Source organism: Myotis nattereri (assembly GCF_964212035.1).
Source record: "Myotis nattereri genome assembly, chromosome: 13".
Taxonomy (NCBI): domain Eukaryota; kingdom Metazoa; phylum Chordata; class Mammalia; order Chiroptera; family Vespertilionidae; genus Myotis; species Myotis nattereri.
In genome coordinates this window covers 44,440,537-44,459,606 of record NC_138088.1, presented here as the reverse complement: position 1 = coordinate 44,459,606, position 19,070 = coordinate 44,440,537, and the positions used below count along the sequence as shown (strand labels likewise).

At 51.8% G+C, this 19,070-nt stretch overlaps 2 protein-coding genes across 5 annotated transcripts; both read left to right on the top strand.

Moving 5' to 3' along the window:
• Positions 1-504: 504 nt before the first annotated feature.
• Positions 505-1,134, top strand: LOC308529228 (uncharacterized protein C10orf95 homolog; the record flags this gene model as incomplete). The annotated part of the gene is made up of 1 exon (XM_081105227.1): positions 505-1,134. The coding sequence occupies one exon, from the start codon at positions 505-507 to the stop codon at positions 1,132-1,134; it is 630 nt and encodes a 209-aa protein (XP_080961353.1).
• Positions 1,135-10,300: 9,166 nt separating this feature from the next.
• CUEDC2 (CUE domain containing 2) lies at positions 10,301-18,999 on the top strand. Of its 4 annotated transcripts, none has more exons than XM_081105356.1 (9): positions 10,301-10,782; positions 16,948-17,117; positions 17,471-17,614; positions 17,710-17,771; positions 17,857-17,984; positions 18,067-18,246; positions 18,385-18,446; positions 18,526-18,586; positions 18,669-18,999. In XM_081105356.1, the coding sequence occupies exons 2-9, from the start codon at positions 17,044-17,046 to the stop codon at positions 18,813-18,815; spliced, it is 858 nt and encodes a 285-aa protein (XP_080961482.1). In that variant the 5' UTR covers positions 10,301-10,782; positions 16,948-17,043; the 3' UTR covers positions 18,816-18,999. The 4 variants fall into 4 exon arrangements, with proteins under 4 accessions (XP_080961482.1, XP_080961481.1, XP_080961480.1 ...); XM_081105355.1 differs by having other exon boundaries at positions 10,594-10,782; positions 17,031-17,117; XM_081105354.1 differs by having other exon boundaries at positions 10,637-10,782; positions 16,943-17,117.
• The last annotated feature ends 71 nt before the right edge of the window (positions 19,000-19,070 follow it).

Below are 19,070 nucleotides of genomic sequence, written 5' to 3'. Positions count from 1 at the left end.
CAGGGCTCGGCATCTCGGTTACTGTGGGTACAACCAGCAGCTCCTTCAGGCTGGCTAGCTCCTGCCCAGCTCAAGGTGTTTCCCTTTGCCTGGAAACGGGGAGGTGTGGCTGGGGCAGGGCCTGCAGGGGAGCAGCTCAACTAAAAAGTGGGAGAGGAACCCCTGCCTGTGAGGACCAACTGCCCTGGCTGAAGGAGATAAGTGAGTGGAACAGCATTTCTGGGCTAAGGGCTTGGCTTGCACAGGTGCTGGGTCCATATTGTGTGCTGGGAGAGTGGGGATCCAACCCGACCTGGGACAACAGGTAAGGCGGGAGCCAACACCTTGGGCAAGGTTCCCTGAAGTCAGGAGGCAAGTTCAGCCTCAAGATTCAGAGCCCTTGACTAGCAGGTCCCAGGGACTGGTGGTTAATAAGAACGAAGTGTATCCATCCACCCCGCTACAGGTCTGGACCAGGACCAGGACCGGCCCCAGTAAACACACCTGCCGCCTGCGCTTCCGACCATGTACTCCTACAGCTGCCTGGCGCCCGGGGCAGGCGCCTGGCCTCCGCTGCGGCCGCTCACCTACACCTACCTGCCCGGCCCCCTGCTGCTGCCCTCCACCCAGGCCCCGAGCGCCAGCGGCCGGGCGGCCCCGCGGGAGTACCACTGTTTCCACGGCCCGGGCGCGTGCCCGGGGGCCGCGCCGCTCTGGTGGGCCTTCCCGCCGGCCTGCGCCGCGGCCCCGCCCCCGCCGCTCCCGGCGCCCGGCTACCCGGGGTCGTTGATGCCGGCGCCCGCGGAGGCGGCGGCCGCGAGCTGGGCGCCGTGGCCCGAGGGCGGCAGCCTGCAGGCGGAGCTGCGCTGGGGCCGCGTGGAGCGCGCGTGGGGCCCGCGCCTGGAGCTGCCGGACTTCGTGCGCCGGGAGCTGCGGCGCGTGTACGGCACGTACCCCCGCACCGACGTGCGCGTCACTTTCCGGGGCGGCGAGTTCCTGCTGCGGGCCGCGCCGCGCGTGGGCGAGCCCGAGGTCCGCGCGCGGAGGCGCCCGCTGCGTCCGCCCGCCAGCAGCGGCAGCGGCAGCGGCGACAGCAGCCCCGCCGGGGAAGCGGCGGAGCGCGGCCGCCGAAAGGCGAGGACAGGCCTGGGCTGAGGGCGCCGCTCCTCCTCGGCCAGAGGGAGACCTCGGCTTTGCACGGGGGCTGGGCGCACCGGCCACCTGTCCGCTTTTCCCTGGCCCGCTGCCCGCCGCCCCGCTCCCGCGCGGCCTTGGTGTCTCTCCTGTTGTTGCTGGATGGTGGGGGAAGAGCGAGGAGGGATGAAGGCACCGCTGGGCGGGTGTCCTGTTACTTTCCTTTTACGTGGACTTGGGAGGCCTGGGTGTGGGCGGGAGAAGGGCCTGGCCGCTGTTTCCTCTCTCTCTCTCCCCCCCCATCTCTTCCCCTCAGAAGCCTGCGGTGAGCCCCCATTTTCCCTCTCTTCTCCTCCCTCTAGCAAAGCTCCCCGAACTCCCCAAGCGGAGGGCCCACCTCTCTCCAGCTTGTCGTGAAAAATAAATGAACGTAGTCAAGTGTACACTGCGGGATCATTTGTATGTTTGGAGCTGGGGTGTTTTCTGTGTAATGTGAGCCTCACTTCCCTGTCTGGGGTTCAAAGAGTTGGGAGGGGTTAGAGGGGCCCACTGGGGGGAAATGTGCCTCCTCACTGGCTGCACCCAGCCCCCCCCCCCCCCCCCCCCGCGCTTCACTCGCCTGCAGCGTGCAGGACACCCTCGCAGGCCCTGCACCCCACCACCCACACAGAGCTTCTGAGGGCGTAAGCTCCTGTTGAAGCACAGGTGGCAGGCGTGGCTGGGGAAGGGAGATCTAAGACATAGAGCTGGCGCTGACGTTTTCTATTCATGTAACTAGGCTCCCTGAGCCGTAGCTTCTTTGTTAAAGAAGCATAAAACCAACCCAACCTACCTGGAAAATTCACTAGCATTGAAATTCAAGTTGCATGTCACGTCTAGTTTCCTGAATCTTGCTAATAGTCATTAATAAGTTGAATTTGCAATAATTGTGGGTGTTTGTTGGAGGGTTAGGTCCACACATCCAGTTTTAACTATGGGCTAGCTAGCCAGACCTCCTGATGTGATACCTCGGCTGTATAAATCTGGCTCCTCGTGGAATTGCTTTTACTGAACTTTCATGTAAGTGGCCAAAGCTGCCTGGGCATTCAGCTATGTTATTGAAGATATAGATCGTTTGATTGAACACTACTGTGTCAGAGCTTCATGGAAAGTTCTCTGAAACCTCAGCACTTGGGGAAGGTTTCTCCGGGTGAGTGGTTTTTTTGTTCGTTCATTGGTGGGGGTTTTTAATCTTTGAAACACCAAGTATCTCATAACTGATCGTATTTTTCTCTTTGCCCTGGTTTCTGGGGAGCTCAGAGCCAAGTTTGCTTAGCATGTTTTGTGCAAAGCCTGGATCAAAATTTGTTATTCCTAGTTTCATCGTGTTTCCCTTTCCTTTTTTCTTTTTAATGACAAAACATAGGGAGGTGATATAGGTGTGCTGTGCGACCTTAGGTGAATTACTTAATGTCCCTGAAACAACTTCCTCACTGCAAGTGGATATGATGGTATCAGAACCTATAGCATAAGGTTTCTGAGAAGATGCCATGAAATTCTGCACATAAAATGTTCACCACAGTTCTGCTCAGTGGTTAGAGCATCAGCCCATGCACCGAAGCTTCGAGGGTTGGATTCCAGGCCAAGGGCACATACCAGGGTTGGGGGTTTGCTCCTCGGCCCAGGGGGGCACATTTGAGAGGCAACCATTCTGTGTGTCTCTCACATCAATGTTTCTCTCCCTCCCTCCCTTCCACTTTCTCTGAAAAGCAATGGAAAAAATATTCTTAGGAGAGGATTAACAACAACAACAAAAATATTTACCACAGTGCCTGGCAGGTACTAAACGCTCAAATATTAGTGATTTTTTTTTTTAAGTTTGCAATACAAAAATATAGAATATAGGAAGTTAAAATCTTTTCTAATATCCCTCACCCCCAAATGATCACTGGGGTCCAATCTATTTTTTTCTGTACACATGGTACTAATCACTTGAAAGGACTCTCACTGTTTTTGCCACCTGCCAAAACAGTTTTATATTAAGTATACTTTGGACATCATTTCATGCCCATGCACATGGAGCTACCTCATTCTTTAACATCTTCCCAATATTCTGTAACATTTGAATTCCTTCCAGTTTTTAGCCATTGAAAGTCCATCCAATAAATTTCTTGAGTGCCTATTATTTGCCAGCAACTTGTACTAGGCCCTGGGATACAGTAGTGAATAGACGGTCTCTGCTCTTACGGAAATTGCATTTTAGTAGGAAGACACGGGGATGGGGCAACAGGCAAAGAAATAAAGGGAAATTGTCATAAGTACTACAGTGGAATTTAATTAGATAAGGTAATCAGGGAAGGCTTCTCTGAGGAGGTAACATTAAAACTGAGATCTACAGAGTATGAAGAAGCTGGCACTGCAAACAAAAGGGTGAGGGAGAAGCCAGGCAGAGGGCATGATGGGTGCCAAAACCACAAGGAGTGACATTTATCTTCATTCATTCAACAGGCACTTGAGAGCCTACAATAGGCCAGGCAGTATTTGAGACACTGGGGCTACAGGAGAAACCCAAGTAAGTCCTTGCCCTCATGGAACTTACTTTTGAGGTGCAATGTAGAGAAATAGAGGGTGACAACAAGCAAATGGGTGCATATATGATATAATGTCTGATAAGTGATGGAGTGCTGTTTTCAGTGGGATATTTAGAGAAGGCTTCTTTAAAGAAGTGACTTCTTTCTTTTTTCGAGGGAGAGAAGCATTAATGTGAGAGTGGAACATAGATCCACTGCCTCCTCCATGCCCCTCACCAGGGAACAAGCCTGCAACCCAGGCATGTGCCCTGACCAGGAATTGAACCAGCAACCTTTTGGTGCATGGGACAACACCTAACCAACTGAGCCACACTGGCTAGGGCTAAAGAAGTGACTCTTGAGTGGAGACAAAGACCTTTGCAAGCCATTTGAATACCTGGGGGAGGGGGGGGGGGGAAGCAGGTGCAACAACCTGAGGCTGGAATGTTTTCCTGTGAGTGAGTGAAAAAGTGGTAGTTGATGAGATTAAAGATGAAACTAGATCCTATGGCACCCTGAAGCCATGTTGAGGATTTTGGACTTTATTCTTAGGGGGGAAGGTTGTGAACAGGAGAAAATGTGATCGACCTTTAAAAAATTATTCTGGATGTTGTATAAAAAAGAGACTGCAGATGGGTTTTTGAAGCAATACAGGCAAAATAAGATGATGATGTGTGGTCATATTTGGAAGTAGTGAGGATAGTTCATTCAGTGGTTAGAGCATCAGCTCTAAGGGTAGTAGTAGCGAGAAAACAAATATCCTTGAATATGCAGCTTGATCACAAACACAGGTGTTAAACTGTAGAATATAAAGTCTTCAAATTAGAAATTGAATCATTGAACAATGACACTCCAGTAGCAACAAGCACAGCCAGCTCCCAGATCTCTGATTCTAAATTCCATTCTCCACTGAAAGGAGCAAAGCCCCTTGGAAAATGGCTCATTCCAAGGCTGTGGCAAGGAAGGTAGGCGATGAGCTGGAACAAATTGTGCCAGAAAATAAAGGACTACTCGAAAAATGTCAAAAGAACAAAGGCACCCTAACCGGTTTGGCTCAGTGGATAGAGCATCAGCTCGCAGACTGAAGGGTCCCGGGTTCGATTCTGGTCAAGGGCATGTACCTTGATGGCAGGCTCATCCCCAGCCCCAGGGCCGGGTGCAAGAGGCAACCAATTGATGTGCCTCTCTCACATCTATGTTTCTCTTTTTGTCTCTCTCCCTCCCTTCCACTTTCTCTAAAAATCAATGGGAAGAAGAAAAATAAAAAATAAAAATAGATGGGAGAATATTGTTGGGTGAGGATTAAAAAAAAAAAACAACAAAGGAGCCAGTTTGAAGGGACTTCCACTAGCAAATCAGGGACAATGTAAGCATCAAAACAAATAGTCACAGGAACAGATAAATAAAATAAAATAAGAATGCATACGTCTATACTAATATTATCTAAATAAATAAATATGAAAGGAAAGCTCTTCCTTACAGTAGAAGGAATAATGAAATTAGAAAGTCACCGTTCCCAGCCATTACAGTAATTGATTCAGATGAGAATCATTCATGGATACTAAAACTAATAGGTGGGCCCTCGCCGGTTTGGCTCAGTGGATAGAGCGTAGGCCTGCTGACCAAAGGTTCCTGGGTTCGATTCCAGTCAGGGGCACATACTTCGGTTGCAGGCTCCTCCCTGGCCCGGGCCCTGGTCGGGGCTCGTGCAGGAGGCAACCGATCCATGTGTTTCTCTCACATCGATGTTTCTCTCTGTCTTTCCGTCTCTCTTCCACTCTCCCTAAAAATCAATGGAAAAATATCCTCAGGTGAGAATTAAAAATACAAACAAATAAAACTAGTAGGTGAAAGTTTGATGAGAAACAGGATATTTATATAGTTTCAAAGTATGTTCCAATAAGGTATTTACTAATTACAAAGCAAACAGTAACACCTTAGTAGGGTAGTAGGGAAAACAGTGGGAAACACTTGAACTCCATTGCAGTACTCCTTCTTGAATAAAGTCTTTCTTACCGTCTTTAACAGCAGTGTCTTGAAATTTTTTTCTTTACCAGAGACAAGTCAACATCATGTGATCTCTGATATGTTAAACTGGAAAACACCACATCAATTCAGCAGTAATGCATAATCATGAGGAAACATCAGATAATCGTAAATTGAGACACAACCCCGCTAGTCTTTATTGTTCAAAAATATCATAAAAGACAAAGGAAGGCAGAGAAACTGTTTCTGGTCAAAGGAGACTAAAGAAACATGAAAGCAACGCAATGATCCTGTTTGGGAACTCAGACCAGAATGAAAATTGTTATGAAGGACATTATTGGGACAAGTAGCAAGATTTGAAATAAGGACGACAGAGAGAGAAAGCAGCAGGGCAAAAGGTTAATAGTTGGTAAATATGGTAGAAGGATAAGCAAGAGTTCTTTGCACTATTCTGGCAACTTTCTTGTAAGTTTGTAATAATCTCTAACTAAAAATAATAATGTAAAAAGTAAATTGAATCTCTGGGTCAAAAGGATACACATTTAAAATGTACTACATATCTATATTACAGATTTTGTTTTAATCTTGGAGAATTGTCTTTATGCATGTAAGCCCCCTCAAATCTTGTTTTGAAACAAGGCAGGTTTCAAGTAAATCTTGGGTTTCACACTAAGTAACATGTGTCCTGATTCCCCTTCCCTCTCTATCCTCTTGGGTCCAAACCCTTGGAGTCTCAATTTCCCCCGTCTCTGAGGGATCTGCATTGCTCACACACATTCCTCCCAAGGCTCCCACTTATGCTCTGGAAATGCCCATATGCTGCACACGAGTTTACCCCTATCCTCTGATTAGAGGCTTTTGAAGGAGGTGCTGCCACTCAGCTCAGTTCAGCCGGCCCTGGACTTCCAAACCCCAGTGCTTGCTCCTGGTCCTGTGGATCTAAAGGAGTCCTTCAGGGAGCCTGGATGCTTCCTTCTTTGAGCTTTTCTTTGAACTTGACATTTAGATGCTTAGAAATCATAAAACATCTGGGCTGCCAGGGATCTTGCTGGTCATCCGGGTCCCACCCCCTCAATTTACATTATGCTGGGAAACCAAGGCCAAAGAGAAATGACTCACCCCAGGCCACACAGTGGGTAGGAATCCAGAGGTCCTAGATCCCAGCAGGGCTTGGGCCACCAAACTCTGATCCTGGTGGCCTCCTGCTCCTGGCCTTGTCCCAGCCTTACCCAACCCTGGCATCTCACCTGGAGCCCTTCACTCAATGAATTTCGACTGACCAATGTTTAGGCCACCTCTCAACTGGATAGCTCACATTCTACTCAAGGGAGCAGGCCATGTGCTGAAGCCCTATATAGAAACTATTAACTCGATCTTCACAAAACTTTGATGTGGATATAATTATTATTCCCATTTTAAAATGAGGAAAATGAGGCCTACAGAGGTTAACAACTAACTCAAGGTCACACACAGAGAATGCATTTGGGAAATCTGACTGTAGCCTCAACCTCTAGGCCACACTGCCTGCATCTTCATTGATGAGACACACTCAGAAAAATTTAAGGAACATTAATTAAACAGCTACTGTGTGCAGAACACTGGACTAGACACACTAAGGGGCTCATGAATTGAGCCGTGATGGAGGGGAGTATGGAGGATTTCTAGATCATATTACCATTGGGAGAGGCTTCTTGAAAGAGGCACCTGACAGAGGCTTTAAAGGATGCCTAGGCTGCCAACAGAGTGATGGGGAGGAGGGTTTGAAGCCCTGAGGAGGAACCATGGCAGCAGAAGCAGGAAGCAGCAGGGCTTCACTGGAAGATCAGGCTTCAAAGCTAAGTGGAGGCCACACTAGGAAAGGCTTTAATGACAGGGTAAGGAGTTTTGGAGGGTCGTTCAAGTCTTTGAGCAGAAGAGTAGCCTACGGAGCACCTGGCTGGGGCGATGTGAGCCTGAGCCGTGACCTTGATATGGGTCATGTATTGGTGGTGTAGCACAGCCGGGCACCAGAACTGAGTCCCTAGGGCATTTGCTAGAGCTCACAGCCTATGGAATTCAGTTCTCAGAGCCAGGTGGCCAAAGTTCTCTCAGCCGGGACGCTGCCCTCCCATGCTCAACGCCTGTGAGTTCCCCCATCCCCAGGATGGGTCAGATAAGGAACGTGGGATCTCCAGATAACTACTATCCCAAGGAGGGTCTAGCTTGGAGCTGAAAATAGGACCCGTTGCTAGGGAAAGGGGCAAAGGTTCTTTAAATTTCAAAAGGAATTAATGTAAGATATGAGGGGAGGGAACTGAGGGCCAAGGCAAGAATTCCGTGGGCACTGCCGAGTTAGTCCCATCATCTCATGCCCAGATGTGCTGCTCCTCCTAGTGGGACCAGACGTGAAGCTGGAGGGGTAAGGGGCTGGGAGAAGAGCCAGAACATACCTACTGAGAAGGGCATCTTTCTAGGGACTAAGTGGCTTCCTGAGCCAGAAGGGAGCTCCAAATGTGGATCCCCAAGATAGCAGCCCAACAGTCCCAGCTCCCAGAAGATCTCATCTGAAGTACCTGAAAGAAAGGAGACGGGTGGAGAAAGATTTCCCTGACGCACACCTGCACTTTCTAGAGAGTCAAACTGAGGGCTGAGTACTATTCCCACTCACAAGGCCGAGCTGCAGCCTATCCCTCAAGAGGGACAGGCAAGCCAGCAGGCTCAGGAGCCACCCTACCCTCGCCCTGCTTGAGTTGAAAGAAAGGGGGTGGCGCTTACCAATGAAGCCTCCTCTCTCGCTCCAGGGACTGGATCTGCAGTGATGTTCTCAAAGAGAGCTCCTTAAATAGGGCTCCATCTGCCCCAGCCAACTCCTGCCCCGCCCCCGCCCAGACTCTTCTGAGAAAGGAGGAAGGTGTGGGAGGGCTGGGCACACTGCCCAGAGAGCCCTTTCTGACCTCAAGCAAGAATGGGGACACCCCTTCTGCTCCTCCCTCCTCCCCCCCTCCAGAGTGTCCCCTTCCTCACCTCAGTCTCCGAGTCTCTCCCAGCCTTTGAGACCAACCAGCTGGGTCCTTTCTCTGCTCTTACTGTCTGGGAAATCTGCCCTGTATGCCTAATTCCTCAAACATAAGCTTCTAGCTTTCCCAATCAGCTAAGGAGACCCAAGCACCCAAATACCAGCTGCAAAATTCACTTGAGGGGATGGGGAGAGAGGAGGCATCACTCTACGTCCTTTCAACCTGTGTGGCTTTAAACTGCACCCGAAGGGCAGGCGGGGCCTGTTCCCATCTTGGGGAGGGAGAGACAGAGAAAATGAACATCTTAAGGTCCGGCCGGCTGTGGAATGCTGAGCAGGACAAGTGCTCCCCGGAGCCCCCACTTTACAGTGTGTGTGTGTCCTTGTGTCTGTGGCTGTCTCTCTCCACAGTCCACCCGCAGTCCACCCGCTGTCCTCTGACCCCAGAACCTGGCCCCTGCTACACAGAGTTGGCTCTCTCCACAATTCGAGCTGGGAATTTAGGGGTTCACCCCAAGAGGTCTTTCCCATCAGCCTTCCCTGAAAGCTCAGGAAGTTCTCTCTGATGAAGATATCTAGTTACATCCAAGAACAGGCGATGGGGGAGGGGAAAGGCAGTGTCAGGGATGGCTTACAGGAGTCTTAGGGCCCACCTAGGGACAGCTACTGAGGAAAACCGGCAGTTCCTGTGATGGGGGTGCAGGGAGAGGAGAGTGATCATCAGTATTGTGCAATGGGACGGGGTGCAGCAGGGTGGATGAGAGATGGGGGAAGGGGAGAAATGGTCAGTCTAGAGAGCTGGCACGGGCCTGAGGCTGTGGAGCTACCCACTCTCCCCTTCCCTGGGGCCAGTCTGCCGCGTTCAAAGTGACTTACCACACCCCTCATTAACCCCAGCAGCGCCAGACTGGCAGCGCAGTGCTTTCATGGGAGCACAAGGCCAAATGTGCTCCCTCCTTCCCCCTCCCCTGTCTGCCCCTATCCAGCAGCCAACATCTTGCTGGCTTGGTGGGAGCTGCAGTGAGAAACTGGGCTGGAAGAGGGAGCAGTGATCCCCTTTCCCGCCTATTTTGACTCAAGTCCTTAGGGGAGAGGAGAGCGTGGGACTTTCTACCGTGGACTGAGACTCCCGAGGGCAGCGACAGTCTCTGGGTCCGCAGCACCGTTCAAGGGGACTAGCCCTGAACAGGAGCTCATCCCTGCAGATTGGGGATGAGTGAGCTCATTCTTAAAGGGAACTCTTTCCCTAATGACCCTCTGTGGGGGGTTTTGAGAGGAAAACTCCCCACGGGGTAGCTTCCCCACAGGGTAGCACCCGAAAGCAGAGGCCGCAGGAACAGAAAGAGGAAGTGGAGGCCGTGCTGGGTCCCGGGTTCAGGTGCCCTGTCCTACAGGAGAAGCCCCGTCCACATGGGCATGAAGGCACCGGCGGGAGCATGGCCTGCGGGCCTCCTGGGTCTGAGCGCAGGTCGATCCTCACCCAGAACACCTTTTTCCCACCCCCGCCCCCGCCCAATCCAGGACCCAGACCCTGTAGCTCCTCCCCACCCCAGGCCTTGGGGAGACATTTCTGTTAAGGGAACAGATATGGTGGGGAACATAAGAGTTGATTGGGTAACAGGACTTGACCCTGGACGGGACACGAAGGGGAAGAGGCACTAGGGTTTGGGCAAGAAGACCAGGCCTGGGGAAAGGGGCCACCAGATCCAGCCAGGGAGCCTTACGGAAGGACGGGAGAGACAAGGGGAGCAGGAGAAAGCTATAGGTTTCGAGGGCGGAGACAGTGGCAAAGAAATAAGGCGGATGGGAAGACACCGGATGGGGTCGGTGGTGGCAGACGTGGAGCCCGGCGGCGGTACAGCGGGACGCTGCGCCTCCACCCACTGGTGGCGCCTCCAATTTCAACGCCTCCCTCCCCGCAACACACGTGGCTGCGGCGGGGGCCGTCCCAGCCCAGAGGCGAATGAAAAGGGAGCAGAAGCCACGCCCATCCACGGGCATCTGCCCTTCTCAAACATGGTGGCCGCGGCGCCCCCGGGAGCGCACCGCTCTGGGCCCCGCCTGTGATCTCGTTGGTGGGGCCGCGGGATGAGAGCTGCACCGCGCGGGACCGGTAGCTGGCGGCGCCCGACGGAGCAGGTGATGTCCCCCCCGCCCCCGGCCCAGGGCCGGGGAGCCGCAGGGCGCTGGCCCGGGTACCTGTCCTGTGTGTCCCCCCACCGTACCCCGGACCCCATTTCTGATTCTCGCCGTGGCTTGTCTCAAGGCCCCTCCCAGCTTGCTCAGGCCTCCTCGTCACGTGTCCCCCCAGGGCCGCAGCCGCATCCCCAGGCCCTCCCGCCCACGAGCCTGCAGCCTTGCGGGTACCTCGCTCGTTTGTTTAGGGAGCTCCTGCTTCAGGGGTCGGCCATCATTGTCGTCCCACTTCCTGTGCTGCCCCCTCCGCCCGTGTGTGTTCCCGCCCGATTTTGGATGCCGGGATGCCTGGTGCCAACAGCGTCCTTGGCTCCTTTAAGACCTGCCTGGCGGGGTGAGGGGACCACGAGGTCCTCTGGAACTTGCGCTGTGGAACCGGGGCCCCAGGGGCCGGGCTGCAGAGCGGCTGGGCGAAGCAGTGAATGCCTCCACGCCAGACCCTCTGAGTGCCACGGGCCTGACTCCACACGGGCGCCCAGAACTCCTCCCCAGACATGGCCCCTGTGCTCCCTCCACCTTGAGCACCTCCCCACCACAAGGGAACTATACCCCTTCCCCCAGGTCCTCCTCCCAGAGGGTCTGGATGGAGCATCTGCAGAGTCCAGGCCTGTGCCTGGTTCTGGGGGTGCGCTCAGGCCAGCTGGGGGCAGTGAGGATGGGGCCATCAGGGTTGGCTGCAGAGAGGAAATGAGCCCTGCAGAATGAGAGGCCGAGGGAAAGATTTATGAATGGGGAGAATGGTGTGAGCAGAGATGGTGGAGTAGGCAAGAGGGCCAGCCCAGGAAAGAGGAGCCTTCACATCATGAGCTTTGGCGCAGTGTCGTGGTTAACGGTGAGGGATCTGGAGCCATATTGCCTGGGTATAAATCTGTCATTAACTCACTATGTGACCTTGGGCAAGTGACTTAACCTATCAGTTCCCCATTTCCTTTTAGGTAAAATGGGATAATATGATAATATTAGTATCAATGTTTTAGAGTTTTTGTGAGGGTTAGGTAAGTGAATACATGTAAAGTGCATAGAACAATCCCCGGCACATTGTAAGCAGTCACAGTAAGGGCTAGCTATTATTACCATTATCAAAGGTATTTAAATAGGACTTATAACAGGACAAGAGCCACCTTTCATTTTTGCCAATAATCAGTGAATCTCGATTTAGGGCCCCCAGGAGTAGTGGGCTTCTGTGAGCTACATCCGGAATTTGGAAAGTCTTATGGAGATCATGTTCTTTCTCTGGAGAAGGTTGGCTGCCCAGGCTGCAGCTTCCCCAATTCAGGGAAGATGGAGGAGAAATGTTAGAAGCCTCTGGGCAGGAAAGAAATGAGGAAGGCCAGGGGGATGGAGAAGGGTGAAAGAAGGAAGTGGCAAGCTTTAGAGGCTAGGTAGAGTTTGGGCAGCTCAAGAACAGGAGGAGGGAGGATGTTCCCTTGGGAGACAAGCTAGTGCAAAAGCTCGGAGAAGAAGACATTTTATTTGCACACAGTGAGGAGTTTCCCAATAACAACTCCCTAGCCCTCAGACCTTGGTTAGAAATCTAGAGGCATCAGACACATCCCTGACAGTTTCTTCCCTAGAAATTGGGCTTTTACCAGTATGCTGCATCTGTGGCCTTTGGCCCAGTGAGGTTGCCAGGCAACTGACAGGGGCCATGATTTGACCTAACTGAAGGTAGATGTGGTCTCTCTAGGGGACTGACTTCTTGGGGGCGGAGGGGGGGGGGGCGGTCCTGCAGGGGGGGATCCGGTATGCCTGGTCTGACAAGTGCTGCTCCTTCCCAGGGCCCATGCTAAGGTCTGGAGCAAGAGGCAGGCTTGCCCCCCTAGTTAGGCTACAGCTTCTTAGTCCTGGTGTCCAACGTGACCCCTGTGCTGTCACAGCAACTCTGTGTTACCCTCAGGGGACCAGGAAACAGATTATAGATGGTAGGCCTGTCCCAGCCCACTGAGAAGTCTTTTTTTTTTTTTTTTTAAAGTATATTTTATTGATTTTTTACAGAGAGGAAGGGAGAGAGATAGAGAGTCAGAAACATCGATGAGAGAGAAACATCGATCAGCCGCCTCCTGCACATCTCCCACTGGGGATGTGCCCGCAACCCAGGCACATGCCCCTGATCGGAATCGAACCCAGGACCCTTCAGTCCGCAGGCCGACGCTCTATCCACTGAGCCAAACCAGTTTCCACTGAGAAGTCTTGATATCCTCCTATCCCCTACAATATACACTTGACTACCACAGTCAAGCCATGTGACTTTGGGCAAGTCACTCAACCCACTGAGCTTCCTTTTCTTCACCTGTAAAGCAGGCAGGCCGTGTTTATTGAGTGTCTACTTCACAGGAGATGCTAAGAGTACATTGATGAATAAGCCAGGTTTGTAATCCCTGCCCTTATGAAACAACTAGAAGAAACATTCAGCATTGTCCAAATCGTGTGAAAGGTGCTGCTAAGTGAGGAAAAGACGGTGTGCAATGAGGGTCAGGGACAACATCCTTTGAGAAAAGGAATTTAAAACAGACCTGAAGGAATTAGACAAGTGAAGGGGTGGAGGTGGAGGCTGCCTAGGCAAACAGTTCATGCAAAGGCCCTTGCCATGAAAGAGTTTGAGTGTTGGCAAATTGAAAGAAAGCCAGAGTGAACCAGTGGTGCATGGTAAGGCCCTGAATCAAAGGCCACAAAAAGAATCTCGACTTATCCGAAGGGAAGTCAAGCAGTAAAAGCATTTTTTTGTAAAGATCACACAACTGTGATTTTTGTGGAAAATAGATGGTTAGGGGGAAGCTGGTTGTGGGAGAAGTGTGAGGACGCTCTTGCAGGTAAGAGATGGAGCAGAGTGGGAATAAAGATGCAGAGAAGTGGATGTGTTGAGAGATTCATGGTCAGGGCTTGGTGACTGGTTGGATGTATCAAGGATAATTCCCATACTTGTGACAGGAAAAGCTGGCGTGTGGACGTGCCTTTTACTGAGGACAGCTCTGGAGGAGTAAAAGACTTGGGTGTCACAGAAGGGGAGACTGCACTAGAGGACTGGACATTTGGGAATTGGTGACATGGAGTTGGTACATAAAGATGTGGTTCCAGCCCTAGCTGGTTTGGCTCAGTGGATCGAGCATCAGCCTGCGGACTGAAGGGTCCCGGGTTCGATTCCGGTCAAGGGCACGCACTGGTTGCGGTTTGGTCCCTGGCCCTGGTCAGGGCACATGAGGGAGGCAACCAATGGATGTCTCTCTACATCGATGTCTCTCTCTGTCTCTCCCCCTCCTTTCCACTCTCTCTAAAAGTCAATGGAAAAATATACTCAGGTGAGGATTAACAAAATAAAAAATAAAATAAAATAAAGATGTGGTCCCAGATGAGATCTTCCAGAGAGAGAGGGGGTATGGAGTGGGGGGAGAGGAGAAGCAGCTTTGAGCCTGAGCTTAGCTACCACATTGACAGGGCAGCAGAGGGGGGACTCTGGGAAGAAATGGCCAGAAAGGTAGGAAAACAGGAGAGTGTGATGCCTCAGAAACCAACATTGATGCTACTTGAAAGGGCCATATCCTTTCTTTTATTTATTTATTTTTGGTTAATCCTTACCTGAGGATATTTTTCCATTGATTTTTAAAAAGAGAAACATTGATGTGAGAGAGACACATCGATTGGTTGCCTCCTGCATGCACCGACCAGGGCCAGGGATTGAGCCTGCAACCCATGTACATGCCCTTGGCCGGAATCGATTCCAAGACCCTTCAGTCCTTGGGCCATGCCAAACCGGCTAGGCCTTTCTTTTTATTTTGTAAATAAAAAACAGGCAAGCCCTAGCTGGTTTGCTGAATGGTTAGAGTATTGACCTATGAACCAGGAAGTCATGGTTCAATTCCCTGTCAGGGCACATGCCTGGGTTGCGGGCTCAATCCCCAGTAGGGGATGCGCAGGAGGCAGCCAATCGATGATATTTCTCTCTCGTCGATGTTTCTGTTTCTCTATCCCTCTCCTTTCCTCTCTCTAAAATCAATAAAAACATATTTAAAAAACAAGACAAAAAAACAGGCAATATTGGCAAGCTCATATGGTTCAACCTAATTAGAGCAAAACCTGAAAAAGTAACTCATGACCTAGCCCAAGAAATGTTGAGACATCGGAGCAGAAACCAGACAAGTTGGGGAGAAGTGGATAGAATGGAAACGACTAAGAGAATAGAATGGAGAGGACTTGGAGTGGGTTGAGTACACAGGCAGGACTGAGAGAGGGAGGAATCAAGGATAAGCCCCAAGTTTCAGGTTTGGCAGCTGAGTGAATGAGTTGCTGTATCCGCTGGTGAAACAGGAGAAGGCGCATACTTGGAGAGGGAATGTACACATATTGGGAGGATGCAGTGAGTTCAGAGTGGGTAGAATTTAAGGTGCCTCTGAGTCTCTGAGTGGGATGGAGAGCGGACATTTGGACCTATGTGCCTAGAGCCATTCATTCCCATCTGTGTGTTCCTGACTCCCAACTACAGACTTGGGAGTCATGCACATGTAGGTGGGAATGAAATAAGTTGATAAGTATTTATTGAGCACCGACTATGTGCAGACATTTTTCTAGGTGTTAGGATTATACCAACGAATAAGACACAGTCCTCCCCTCCTCCCTCTTCTTGAAACGTACGTTCTATGACAGTGGTGGCGAACCTTTTGAGCTCGGAGTGTCAGCATTTTGAAAAGCCCTAACTTGCCGAAACCGGTTTGGCTCAGTGGATAGAGCGTCGGCCTGCAGACTGAAAGGTCCCAGGTTCGATTCCGGTCAAGGGCATGTACCTGGGTTGCAGGCACATCCCCAGTAGGAGATGTGCAGGAGGCGGCTGATCGATGTTTCTCTCTCAGCGATGTTTCTGACTCTCTATCTCTCTCCCTTCCTCTCTGTAAAAAATCAATAAAATATATATTAAAAAAAGAACAACCCTAACTTAACTCTGGTGCCGTGTCACATATGGAAATTTTTTGATATTTGCAACCATAGTAAAACAAAGACTTATATTTTTGATATTTATTTTATATATTTAAATGCCATTTAACAAAGAAAAATCAACCAAAAAAAATGAGTTTGCGTGTCACCTCTGACACGTGTGTCATAGGTGCGCCATCACTGTTCTATGAGGTAGGTTATTTTATGTTTATAGGCAAATAAACATAAAGTAACATTAAGCTGTAGCAAAAGCTATATAGAAAATAAAGCAGGGTAAGGGACTAAGAAGGATGAGGAATACATATTTCAGTAGGTTAGTCAGGGAATGTCTCTCTGAAGAGGCAACATTTGAGCAGAGCCCTGGAGGAGGTGAGGGAGTGAGCCATGTGGATAGCTAAAGGAGAGAGGAAGAAGCCGGGCAAGAGGAGGTGAGGGAGTGAGCCATGTGGATAGCTAAAGGAGAGAGGAAGAAGCCGGGCAAGAGGAGGTGAGGGAGTGAGCCATGTGGATAGCTAAAGGAGAGAGGAAGAAGCCGGGCAAGTCTGAGGGACAGCAAGGAGGCTAGTGGGGCAGGAGTGGAGAGAGGAAGAAATGGGAAGGTTGGGGAGGTAGGCAAAGGCCAGATCTTGTGGGCTCCATAGGCCTTGGAAAGGAAGATGGAAAGTCCTTTGTAGATAGTCCCAAGCTACTAAAAGGGCAAGGGTTGGTCGGGAAGAGAATTCATGGAAGACTACCCCTTCTATCTGGGCCCTGGAGCCAGAAAAGCCCCTTTGTGCCAGAAGGTGGGTGGCCATTCTTGGGGGGGAGGGCTGTGCTCAGTTCTTAAGCCTGCTCCTTGGGGGGCTGGACAATGGGCCCCTTGTGGTTAGACTTGGGGGCTAAGTGGCCCTCTCAGTGATGGGATTCCTAAGCCAGGAGGCATGTGACCCCAAGACCTTGGCTTCTTGACACCGGGTCTGGGCCTGCTGCTAGGGCATGGGGTGGGGAGATGGAGAGAGGTCATCAGGAGGGGTGAGGGGCACTGCCACTCTGGAACCTTCCCCTGCCACAGTACCCTGCCCTGTCTCAGGCTGGAGGAGGTGGAGAGATGGGCAGGGAGAGGGCTTGGCTCTGCTTGGGGGTGCGGGGGAGGGTTGGAGAGCTGGAAGCTACGGGCAACATTAACAAATGGTTTCCACAGGACAGGAGGGAGGAGCTGACTGCCCCTGGGCCTAGTGGGTAGGGGCAGGCAGAAGAGGGCCTGATAAACCTACATCTGTGTCCTTCAGAAGAGGAGAGAGAATGGAGCTGGAGAGGATCGTCAGTGCAGCCCTCCTTGCCTTTGTCCAGACGCACCTCCCAGAGGCTGACCTCAGGTAGAAGCAGCTCTCCTAGAAGCATTGCACTCGGGCCAGGGTTGGAGCTGCCTGGCAGGATCTGGGCCATGGCCAATGGAAAGACTGGGATGGGAACACTTGGCCCTATTCCTGAGGTGGGGGAGGGCTGAGTATGATTTGCTGGTATGGCTTTACTTCTTATCCTGTCCTTGTCCCATTTGTTGGACAAATGGGAAACCAGAGCTCTGAGGGAGGGTGGAATATTCTCTGGCCTCAAGGCTTGAGGTCTGGCTCATGGGCCCCGTGAAGGCGAGGGCTGGAGCCTTGAGGTAGGTGGGAGTGCGGGAGGTATCCGGTGCTTTACCCACGGTTGACTTGTCCCCTTCCTGCAGCGGCTTGGATGAGGTCATCTTCTCCTACGTGCTCGGGGTCCTGGAGGATTTGGGCCCCTCAGGTCCATCAGAGGAGAACTTCGATATGGAGGCTTTCACTGAGATGATGGAGGCCTATGTGCCTGGCTTCGCCCATATCCCAAGGTGGGGTCTGCCTGGGGCCAGGAGGCGGGGTGCTAGCTGATTGTGGAGGGTAGGCAGAGTTGTCTTCCTTCTTACCACCCTCATTGTCTTTTCAGGGGTACAATAGGGGACATGATGCAGAAGCTCTCAGGGCAGTTGAGTGGTGCCAGGAACAAAGGTGAGTCTGGGGATCAGGCACTTGGATGACTTACAACCCCTATCCCCAAAGCACTGGCAAACCTGGTGCTCTCTGTCTCTTTAAGAGAACCTGCAACCACAGAGTTCTGAGGTCCAAAGTCACGTACCCATCTCCCCAGAGCCCCTGCAGAGGCCTGAACAGCTCAAAGAAGAGACCAGGGCTTCTGCTGCTGCTGGGGTTACTCAAGATGAGGTTGGTAGAGGCGGGTACCAATGAGGGAGTTAGGGGCAGAAAAGGAGGAAGTACTGCCTTTTGTCAACATTTATGCCCATAGGCAGCCAGTGCTGAGGAAGAGCTGCTGTCAGGGGTGGATGTACTCCTGGAGGTGTTCCCGACCTGTTCGATGGAGCAGGCCCAGTGGGTGCTGGCCAAAGCTCGGGGGGACCTGGAAGAAGCTGTGCAGATGCTGGTAGAGGGGAAGGAGGGGCCTCCAGCCTGGGATGGCCCCAACCAGGTATCCTCTGCCATACCCTCCCTAACCCATGTAGCCCCAGCTACATTCCTCCTTGGTGTTAAGCCCCCACCCCTGGCCTATCACATACACTTCTCTTACTGGTGACCTAGGGTCTAGACCAGGCTTTCCCTTCTGCAGGACCTATCCAGGCGCCTCAGAGGCCCCCAAAAGGATGAGCTGAAGTCCTTCATCCTGCAGAAGTGAGTCTGGACTGGGCTGGGCTGGGCTTTTAAAGGGTTTTCCAGATGGCAGGAGCTTCACCCAGCCAGTTTTTGGCAGGTACATGATGGTGGATAGTGCAGAGGATCAGAAGATTCACCGGCCCATGGCTCCCAAGGAGGTGAGAGCGGGGGCTGCAGGGGGTGTGGAGAGGGTGAGACTGTATCCTGGCTTCTGCTACTCACTGACTGATTGCCTGGCAGGCCCCCAAGAAGCTGATCCGATACATCGACAACCAGGTAGTGAGCACCAAGGGGGAGCGATTCAAAGATGTGCGGAACCCTGAGGCCGAGGAGATGAAGGCCACATACATCAACCTCAAGCCGGCCAGAAAATACCGCTTCCACTGAGTCGTTCACCAGACTCCGCTAGAGCCTTCTAGGCTCAGATCCCAGAGGGATGCAGAAGCCCCACACCACCACACAGGGCCCACTCTGACTCCTGACCCCTTCTCTACATCTTCCCTCACCTCCTTTCTCCACCATGTTAACTTCTCAGAGCTGCCCATGGGCACAGTAAAGGTAGCCCCAAGGAGATGAGTGTACTCTGATCATTTCTGCCCCAGAGCTGGGGTGCTGGGGGACTGTGTCTGTCCCCTTTCTCCA

Excerpts from the sequence above, each read along its gene's own strand:
- CUEDC2 (XM_081105356.1), top strand. The coding sequence starts at position 17,044 with ATGGAGCTGGAGAGGATCGTCAGTGCAGCCCTCCTTGCCTTTGTCCAG. Across the intron at positions 18,447-18,525 it reads AAGTCCTTCATCCTGCAGAA|GTACATGATGGTGGATAGTG; the intron begins GTGAGTCTGGAC and ends AGTTTTTGGCAG. Across the intron at positions 18,587-18,668 it reads GGCCCATGGCTCCCAAGGAG|GCCCCCAAGAAGCTGATCCG; the intron begins GTGAGAGCGGGG and ends ATTGCCTGGCAG.